Below are 10,947 nucleotides of genomic sequence, written 5' to 3'. Positions count from 1 at the left end.
TGGGATGTGGGAGGAAACTGGAGCACCCGGTGGGAAACCCACGTGGTCACAGGGAGAACGTGCGAACGTGCGAACTCCGCGCAGGTAGCACCTGAGGTCAGGATGGAACTTGGGACGATGGCGCAACTCTGCCAGCCGCAACTCTATCAGCTACTGTTCCCCGCAGGCACAAGGAACAGCAGGTGCTGGTTTACAAACAAAAAGAGACACGGTGCAGGAGTGACTTCTTAATTTAAAAAAAAGTCACAAAGTGCTTCTGTGATAGATCGATGTTTTATCACAGAGTAGGCCAAGGGTCCCCATGTCAGGGAGCTAATGAGGTCCACACTCTCAAAGCACATGTTGGTTGGGGCCAACTTGGACGGAGGCACGATTCACCACAATAGACTTTGCGGAAGTGACCCTCCCCTGCTAAACACGACAGTTCAGGGTTCAGTCGCACACACACACACACACACATCGAACAGGAATTACAGAAACAATCGGGTCGAGGGTTGAAGTCCTTGTCCTCATTCCAGCCTTCATCGCCTTCCTACTGGTGGCCCATCACCATCTCAAAGTCCCTGAAGCTGACGCGACCGTCTGAGTCCCGATCCACTTCCCTGCAACAAAGTAAACGTGCAGCGGTCAACACAAGAACAAGGACTGTCCACTGAAGGAGCGCCTTTCTAAACCATAAAAATCCTTCTTCCCTGCTGGGGAGGAACATAGTGCTGGAGTAACTCAGCGGGTCAGGCTGCATCCTTGGAAAACATGCATAGGTGACGTTTTGTGTTGGGACCTTTAGTCAGAACAAGGGTCTTGACTCGAAACGTCACCTAATGATTCAGTGATACTTTATTGATCACTGAATCATTGGGTGACATTACAGTGACCTATCCATGTTCTCCGGAGATGCTGCCTGACCTGTTGAGTTATCTCCAGCACTTTGTGTCTGTATCTGTGTATGGACGTATCCTATCCATGTACCTGTCTGAATATGCAATACTATATGTAGAATTCTCTGCCTCAGAGGGCGGTGGAGGCAGGTTCTCTGGATACTTTCAAGAGAGAGCTGGATAGGGCTCTTAAAAATAGCGGGTCAGGGGATATGGGGAGAAGGCAGGAACGGGGTACTGATTGGGGATGATCAGCCATGATCACATTGAATGGCGGTGCTGGCTCGAAGGGCTGAATGGCCTACTCCTGCACCCATTGCCTATTGTCTAATTCTTTGGAAAGCACCTTGGCAATTTTATAGAGATACAGTGCGGAAACAGGCACTTCAGCCCACCGAGCCCGTGCCGACCAGCCCCCATACACTGCACACTAGAGACAATTTACAGAAGCTAATTAACCAACAAACCTGCACGTCTCTGGGAAGTGGGAGGAAACCGTAGCACCCGGATAAAACCCACAGGTCACAAGGAGATGGTGCAAACTCTGTCCAGACAGCACCCACAGTCAGGATCGAACCTGGGTCTCACGTCGACCATGCTGCGCAGATGCATGTTGTTGTTTATATTCCACCTGTACATCTCTATTAGCGCCCACTGTTATGGTCCTGGTGCATTGATTGTACGCATGTGTAGCACTTCCCCGTGGATTGTCACCTTGTCGTGGTGGAGAAGCTTGTGTGGACCTGAGATCCTGAGAGTGATGCCATCTAGAGTGATGCTCCTGGTAGGGCCACCCATGGCGGTAAGGTCGAGGGGGAGGTCTCTGACATTGAGCAATCCAACCAAGACCTTAACGGTGGAACAGGCGGAGGAGGACGATGGCTGACCTTAGTGGAACGTCACAACGGCTGGGAAGGCGGATGAAGGCTGCAGCAGAAAAGGGTCTCCGGTCGTCTTGGACTCCATGTCACTGGATCCTGACCCAGATCTGTCAAGGACCGTGTGGTGACTGTCTGTGCACCAGTCTCCCCCGTAACAAGTCACAGGCGTCCTCCATGAGAGGACAGTCGTACTCGTTTCGAGTGACCGCCGATGATGATGAGTACGATCTGACTGGATAGCACGCAAAGTTGTTCGCTGCATCGTGGTACAGGTGACAATACAAAACAACCAAACCAAAGCAAGAATCGGGACAGAAGGGCTGAGTGACATTCTGGAAAGCATCGGCACTTAGATGTAATTAGGAAACCTCCATCATCCCGGTCCCTAAAGGGCCTGTCCCACTTGGGTGACCTAAACTGCGAGTTTAGAAGAGTTTGCCCTGGACTCAAACTCGCAGCATGGTCGACACGAGGTCCTAGCAGGTCGTATGAGGTGGCTGGAACTCTCCTTCATGCTTGAGGGAGGTTCCCGCCTACTCACGGGAGCTAGGTCACGGAAAATGTTTCAGGATGTTGAAAATTTTTCCGCGAGTAAAATTATACTTCTTAAAAGTCTCTCCACTCCTTCTCCCCCCCTTCTCTTCCCTTCTCTCCCCTTTCTCTCGCGCTTCTCTCCACCTTCTCTCCACCTTCTCTCACCCTTCTCTCCCCTTCTCTCTTCTTCTCTCTCCTTCTCTCCGCTTCTCTCTGCTTCTCTCCCCTCCCCCCCCCGCCCCCCGGTGCTCTCTGAAGGACTTACCGTGCTCTGTGGCAACCGTTTACCTTCCTCTTCATCGCGTAGACAGCGCTTCTCAGCTTTCCCTGGCCCCCACCGTGTGTGTGTGTGTGTGTATGTTTGTGTGTGTGTGTGTGTGTGTGTGTGTGTGTGTATGTTTGTGTGTGTGTGTGTGTGTGTGTGTGCGGTCAGTAGATGCAGCTCGCGGTTCGGTCGATGCAGCTCGTGGTTTCAACGCGACCGGTCGATCCAGCTCGAGGCTTTCCAGGAGAGTGCCCTCGAGCCTGAAGGTCGAAGACACTCTTCTGGATTCGCAGATTAGGTCGCCCAAGTGGGACAGGCCCTTAAGGAAAATTAAGTGACCTATCTCAATGCTTCCCGCCCAGTCGTTCCAGCATTGTCCATAATTACTCCAGTATTACTCTGTAATTACTCCCGCTGAGGTACGCCGCCACTTTGTGGAAGGGTTCAGCTCCCGAACCATCACCTACCCACGTTCTCCAGAGACGCTGCATGACCCGCTGTGATTGTTACATCCTTGATTAGTCAGGTTATGGGGAGAAGGCAGGAGAATGGGGTTGAGAGGGAGAGATAGATCAGCCATGGCGGAGTAGACTCAATGGCTATGAATGGCCTAACTCTGCTCCTATGCCCTGTGGAAGGAGAGGAATGGGAATGGAAATGAAGAGGAATGTTGGAGGATAGTAAGTTGGGAAGGAGAGTTACTGCAGTCACGCAAACAATGCAGGCAGATTGGGACATAGAGTCATAGAGTCTTACAGCGTGGAAACAGCCCCTTTGTCCCAACTTGCCCCTGTCAACCAACATATCCCAGCTACACTAGTCCCACCTGCCTGAGTTTAGTCCATATCCCTCTAAACCTATCCTATTCATGTACCTGTCTAAATGTTTCTTAAACATTGCGATAGTACCTGCCTCAACTACCTCCTCCGGCTGCTCGTTCCATAAACCTACCACCCTCTGCATGGAAAAGTTACCCCTCAGGTTCCTGTAAAATCTTTCTCCCCCCTTCACTTTAAACCTACACGGTGGCACAGCAGTAGAGTTGCTGCCTCACAGCGCCAGAGACCCAGATTCAATCTTGACCCACGTTCTCCGTGACTGCGTGGGTTTTCTCCGGGTGCTCCGGATTCCTCCCATACGCCAAAGACATACACGTTAGTAGGTTATTTGGCTTCGGTAAAAATTGTAAATTGTCCCAAGTGTGTGGGATCGCGTTAGTGTACGGGGTGATCGCTGGTCGGCACGACACCCGGTGGGCCGAAGGGCCTGTTTCCATGCTGTACCTCTAAACTAAACTAAACTATGTCCTCCAGTTCTCGATTCCTCTCCTCCGGGCAGGAGACTCGGTGCGTCTACCCGATCTATTCCTCTCATGCTTTTGTACACCTCTATAAGATCCCCCTCATCCTCCAGCGCTCCAAGGAACAGAGTCCTAGCCTGCTCAACCTCTCCCTATAGCTCAGGCCCTTGAGTCCTGGCGACATCCTCGCAAACAAATCTCCTTGCGATGCACATCTTCCATTATCTTCCCATATCGGGGACTATTGCGCTGTGTGTGTCTGGGGATAGACTGATGGAACATTGACCCACAACAATCTGAGCCTGATGGGTTTTTAATGACTCTCTCTTCATCAAGCAGACACACAGACACTAAATTGCGATTATGGTGATTCAGAAGCAAATCTGCAGGGTAATTTTGCAGCGTGACCTCGCAGTGGAACTGCAGTGTGTACGGTTGCAGCAGCAGGTTCTTCACTGATATTGATAGTGGTGCAGGTGCTTGGCCAGCTTCATCCAAGCAATGGCTATGGTACGGTACAGTACTTATATTTGTCACGTGTACCTTTTCACCCAGAGAGTTGTGAATCTGTGGAATTCTCTGCCTCAGAAGGCAGTGGAGGCCAATTCTCTGGATGCTTTCAAGAGGGAGTTAGATATAGCTCTTAAAGATAGCGGAGTCAGGGGATATGGGGAGAAGGCTGGAAAGGGGTGATCAGCTATGATCACATTGAATGGCAGTGCTGACTCGAAGGACCGAATGGCCTACTCCTGCACCTATTGTCTATTGTCTATTGTAACGAGGTCCAGTGAAATTCATTTTAGTACACAGTTCAGTACAAGCATCACTATACATAAACACTCAGCACACCAACACTTCCACTTCCTTAGAAGGCTTAGGAAGTTCGGCATGTCCCTGTGTCACAAGGTAGGCAAGTCAACATCAATTCCTTTGCACCCTACCATTAACTCTATGTGTCCTACCCATGTTTGACTTCCTAAAATGCAAACCTTGCACTGTCAGGATTATATTCCATCTGGCAATGCCCCGCACACAATCTTCCACCTCCACTATTAACTTGCTGTTCCTTCAGGCCAGCCTCCTCACTGTCCACTATCGGGCGGCCACGGTGGCGCAGCGGTAGAGTTGCTGCCTCACAGCGCCAGTGACCCTGGTTCGATCCTGACTACTGGTGCTGCCTGTACGGAGTTTGGACGTTCTCCCATGACCACCTGGGTATCCTCCGGGTGCTCCGGTTTCCTCCCACAACCCAAAGACGTGCAGGTCTGTAGGTTAGTTGGCTTCTGTGCATTGTCCCCTAGTGTGTGGGATGGAACAAGTGTATGGGTGAGGATACTGTCCGATTCACCTCTACTCCACTGAATTTGTCCGTGGAACTGGTGCATTACCTTGCTGAGAACTATATTCTGCACCTCTTTGTTTTATCTATTGTACTTGAGTTTGAACTGATTGTATCTACACCACGTATGATATATCCGATCTGTTTGGATAGCATGCAAAACAAGGCTTTAGACAAGACAATAGGTGCAGGAGTAGGCCATTCGGCCCTTCGAGCCAGCACCGCCATTCAATGTGCTCATGGCTGATCATCCACAATCAGTACCCCGTTCCTGCCTTCTCCCCATATCCCCTGACTCCGCTATTTTTAAGAGCCCTATTTAGCTCTCTCTTGAAAGTATCCAGAGAACCTGCCTCCACCGCCCTCTGAGGCAGAGAATTCCACAGACTCACAACTCTCTGTGAGAAAAAGTGTTTCCTCATCTCCGTTCTAAATGGCTTACCCCTTATTCTTAATCAGTGGCCCCTGGTTCTGGACTCCTCCAACATCGGGAACATGTTTCCTGCCTCTAGCGTGTCCAAACCCTTAATAATCTTATATGTTTCAATAAGATCACCTCTCATCCTTCTAAACTCCAGAGTGTACAAGCCCAGCCGCTCCATTCTCTCAGCATATGACAGTCCCGCCATCCCGATTGCACTGTACCTCGGTACATGTGACAAAAATAAACCCAAATAAATAGGGCTGCTCGGTGGCGTAGTGGTAGAGCAACTGCCTTACTGCGCCGGAGACCAGGGTTCGATCCTGACTACGGGTGCTGTCTGTATGGAGTTTGTACGTTCTCCCCGTGACCTGCGTGAGTTTTCTCCCGGGCGGTGGGTGTACGGAACAAGCTGCCAGAGGAGGTGGTTGAGGCAGGGACTATCCCAACGTTTAAGAAACGGATAAAGAGTTACATGGATAGGACAGGTTTGGAGGGTTATGGGCCAAACGCGGGCAGGTGGGACTAATGTAGACGGGACATGTTGGATCATGCGGGCAACTTGGGCCGAAGGGCCTGTTTCCACACAGTATCACTCTATGACTTTGATTTTCTCCCACACTCCAAAGATGTGCAGGTTTGTAGGTTAATTGGCTTGGTATAAATCTAACATTGTCCCTAGTGTGTGTAGGGTAGTGTTAGTGTGCAGGGATCGCTGGTCGGTACGGACTCGGTGGGCCGAAGGGCCTGTTTCCGCGCTGCTAAACCTAAACCTGAACGTACTGCATATATACGTGTTTACTGCACATTTGGATATATGGGCTGTTAAATCTATAGTTTAAAAAAATCCTCTGCACAATGCAGATCCATCCTTCATGCCCATATTGTGCTTAGTGTCGGCAGCTGTATCTCTATCAGACCTGGCAACGCTTCCAACATCAACTTAACTAGCAGTGTGTTAATAGGCAATGGCTGACAGCCACACACCTGACAATTTTGTTAATGAGACTCTGGCGCACGAGGGTTGCTAAAAACAATTCGTCAAACACACCACTGTTGTTGGCCGAAGGTCGATCGCGACTGAAGTGTATTCAAGAAAGGAATTTCACTATACTCAGGCACATGTGACCAAGTACCATTGGAACGGGAAACGAGAGATATAGGCGGCGATATAGAGAGATGTGGAATGAATGAATGAAAGATATGCAAAAAAGTAATGATGATAAAGGAAACGGGCCATTGTCAGCTGTGGGCGAGGATAAACGAGTTCCAGACAATGAAGCTCACCGGGACAACGTTGAAACGAGTACAACGACTGGGGTGGGACGGAGAGAGGGTGGGTGCAAGGGCTGCTTGAAGATAGAGAAATCAATGTTCATAACGCCGGGGTGTAAGCTACCCAAGCGGAATATAAGATGCTGTTCCTCCAATTTGCGCTGGGCCTCACTCTGACAATGGAGGAGGCCCTGGACAGAAAGGTCAGTGTGGGAATGAGTGACTCCAGCATTTTGTGTCTAACTTTGGTTTAAACCAGCATCTGCAGTCCCTTCCTGCACAAGTACCATTGATCCATTGACTGATCACCGCCCATGATGAATTCCTGACTCTTATCCTCCACACCCCAACCAAGATTCTTGATGCGGCACGGTGGTGCAGCGGTAGAGTTGCTGCCCCACAGTACCAGAGACCCGGGTTCGATCCTGACTACGGGTGCTGTTTGTACGGAGTTTGTACGTCCTCCCCGTGACCTGCGTGGGTTTTCTCCGGGATCTTCGGTTTCCACCCACACTCCAAAGACGTACAGGTTTGTAGGTTAATTGCCTTGGTAAAACTGTAAATTATCCTTAGATTGTACGATAGTGCTAGTGTGCGAGGATCACTGGTCAGTGCAAACTTGCTGAGCCAACGGACCTATTTTCAGGCTGTATCTCGAAACTAAACGATATAGATCACCTCTCATTCTTCAAAAGGACAGAGGAAGCAGGAGCGTAAGGGAGGGAAGTATAATTGTTTTCTGCTGTTCAAACTCTTCAATTTAGACAATAGACAATAGGTGCAGGAGTAGGCCATTCGGCCCTTTGTGCCAGTACCGCCATTCAATGTGATCATGGCTGATCATCCACAATCAGTACCCCGTTCCTGACTTCTCCCCATATCCCCTGACTCCGCTATCTTTAAGAGCCCTATCTAGCTCTCTCTTGGAAGTATCCAGGGAACCGGCCTCCACTGCCCTCTGAGGCAGAGCATTCCCCAGACTCACAACCCTCTGTGTGAAAAAATGTTTCCTCATCTCCATTCTAAATGGCTTACCCCTTATTCTTAAACTGTGGCCCCTGGTTCTGGATTCCCCCAACACCGGGAACATGTTTCCTGCCTCTAGCGTGTCCAAACCCTTAATAATCTTATATGTTTCAATAAGATGCCCTCTCATCCTTCCAAACTCCAGAGTATGCAAGCTCCATTCTCTCAGCATATGACAGTCCCGCCATCCCGGGAATTAACCTGGTAAAACTACGCTGCACTCCCTCAATAGCAAGAATGTCCATCCTCAAAATAGGGGACCAAAACTGCACACAATACTCCAGGTGTGGTCTCACTAGGGACCTGTACAACATTAAAGGGCCTGTCCCACTTGGGCGTCATTTGCGCATCACGCAGATGGCGCACGAAGATTTTGTACATCACAAAATCCTGGGGCGGCACGCGACCGCGCGTCACTGCCTATGTCACCACGCACCATGCGCTCGTAGTGCGCGCCATGCGTGACGCGTAAATGATGTCGTGTAAATGACGCGCAAATGAAGCCCAAGTGAGACAGGCCCTTAAAGGGCATTTAAAGCGGTGAACACGTTCTAAACCAGCATTTTGTATTGCTGCCCCTATCACTTAAAACAAGCCTGCTGGAAGTAACATTTGCAAGACAGACGCAGGTATGCGGGACTGACTGCTCCATCTGGCTTCTACCAGAGATGGGATAACGATGGTGGTGTGTGGAAAAGACCCGTTACTATGACAGAAGGCAGTCCCCGGGGGAGGCAGCTCCGCTACCTGATTGTAATCACAACCTTGCTTCTTCCTGACTGACCCGTGAAACAGAACCCATTAGGCTGCAGCACCATCTGGATACGTCTACAATGACACAAGGCGGCAGGGAGGGAGGGGGTGAACATAAAGGGAGAAGGGCAGGGTGGGGCTGGGGTCTTTATCACATCCTGTTGTCTGCCTGCCAGCATTGTTCAAAGATCAACGTTTTAGATCCGTGCTCTGAGGTGGTCGGCGCGGGCTCGGTGGGCCGAAGGGGCCTGTTTCCGCACGGTATCTCTAAACTAGGACTAAACATGCGGTCGGATCCGCTGAGTACTCCAGCACCGTGCGTTTATACAGCACGACGCCTTCAACACCTGTGAGCGGAGGCTTCGACAATAGACAATAGACAATAGGGGCAGGAGGAGGCCATTCGGCCCTTCGAGCCAGCACCGCCATCCCCAATCAGTGCCCCGTTCCTGCCTTCTCCTCATATCCCATGACTCCGCTATCTTTAAGAGCCCTATCTAGCTCTCTCTTGAAAGCATCCAGAGAACCGGTCTCCATCGCCCTCTGAGGCAGAGAATTACACAGACTCACAACTCTCTGTGAGAAAAAGTGTTTCCTCGTCTCCGTTCTAAATTGCTTACTCCTTATTCTTAAACTGTGGCCCCTGGTTCTGGACTCCCCCAACATCGGGAACATGTTTCCTGCCTCTAGCCTGTCCAAGCCCTTAACAATCTTATATGCTTCAATGAGATACCCTCTCATCCTTCTGAACTCCAGAGTGTAGAGGCTTCAGAGGCTCCGGACGCCTCTCGGAGAAGCCGAGGCTGGAGCCTCGTGGGTCGACGGGGCCGGCGGCCAGGGACCCGGGTTGGCGCCACGCAGGAGTCCGGAGACGACCCGGCTGCGTTAGTAGAGAGGTCGGCACGGCGGCCGATGATGGCGCCGACCGACGGAAGTGGGCGGACCACGTGGAAGTGTGGACGCCGCTGCTGAGGGTGGGAACAATGGTGGGCCCCGAGTGGGGGGGGGAGGACTGCCCTGGGGGGGGGGGTGGAGAACAATGGAGGGCCCGGTGTGGGGGGTGGGGGGACCGCCGTGAGGGGGGGGGGGGCAGAGGACAAGGGTGGATCTGGCGCTGATACTTTGTACCCTCGTCAGCGCCCTTTAGGTGGCGACTCTTTGCATACCTTGGGCATGCAAGCAAAGAATTTCACTGTGACTTGTCACGTGTGACAATAAACAATTTCTTCACTCATTCCTCCTGCTCTTTGAATCTTCTGTAATAATCGTGCGTCCCTGCCAATGGTCATTCACCGAACTGGACGGTGCCAACGTCCAACATCTTATTGATGATTACGGGCAACTTTTACCTTGTGTTTGGCAACTTGCTCACAGGAAGCTGCATTGCCAAGCTATGAAGAGCAACAGGCCCATATGCTCACTGACAAATTTAGCCAAATACACCTGTCGTCTTGCTATTCCAGTCAGGAACAGCAACAACCCACGTTCATAGAGCCGCCAAATGTTCCAAAGCCATTCAGTTTGCTTTGATTTAGTTTGGCTCAGTTAGGTTAGATTTAGATTAGTTTAGGTCATAGGATCATAGGTGATAGAAGCAGAATTAGGCCATTCGGCCCATCAAATCTACTCCACCATTCCATCATGGCTGATTCTATCTCTTCTAGCACTATCCTCCTGCCTTCTCCCCATAACCTCTGACACCTGTACTAATCAAGAGAAAAGTTTAAAGGTAGATAAAACTGCTGGAGAAACTCAGCCAGTGAGGCAGCATCTATGGAGCGAAGGAATAGGTGACGTTTCGGGTCGAGGGTCTAGACCCGAAGCGTCACCAATTCCTTCGCTCCATTGATGCTGCCTCACCCGCTGAGTTTCTCTAGCAGTTTTATCTGCCTTTGATTTTTCCAGCATCTGCAGTTCCTTCTTAAATAAGAGAAAAGTTTAGTTTAGTTACATTTAGTTAGGTTTAGTTTAGTCTATTCCAGCCTAGTTTAGTTTAGTTTAGTTTACTTTAGAAATACAGCGTGGAAACAGGCCCTTTGGCCCACCAGGTCCACACAAACATTGATCAACATTACACAAGTTATATATTATCCCAGTTTCGCAACCTACACAATAGACAATAGACACAGGCGCAGGAGTAGGCCATTCGGCCCTTCGAGCCAGCACCGCCATTCAATGTGATCATGGCTGATCATCCACAATCAGTACCTTGGGGCAATTTACAGAAACCAATTAACCTACAATTCCAATGTTCAAATCATTAGTTCAATTCAGT

The 10,947-nt window shown here is 50.3% G+C and overlaps 1 protein-coding gene across 1 annotated transcript in view; it reads right to left on the bottom strand.

Moving 5' to 3' along the window:
- Positions 1 to 238: 238 nt before the first annotated feature.
- The window catches only part of efcab11 (EF-hand calcium binding domain 11), a 75,457-nt gene continuing 64,748 nt past the window's right edge, over positions 239 to 10,947 (bottom strand). Inside the window, exon 6 of the mRNA XM_033027550.1 lies at positions 239 to 602. Within this exon, the coding sequence (XP_032883441.1) occupies positions 533 to 602 (70 nt within the window). The 3' untranslated portion in view covers positions 239 to 532. The remainder of the gene's footprint in view (positions 603 to 10,947) is intronic.

Source organism: Amblyraja radiata, chromosome 9 (assembly GCF_010909765.2).
Source record: "Amblyraja radiata isolate CabotCenter1 chromosome 9, sAmbRad1.1.pri, whole genome shotgun sequence".
NCBI classification, from domain to species: Eukaryota; Metazoa; Chordata; class Chondrichthyes; order Rajiformes; family Rajidae; genus Amblyraja; species Amblyraja radiata.
The sequence above is the reverse complement of the archived record's forward strand: the minus strand, read 5'-3'. Positions and strand labels throughout refer to the sequence as shown.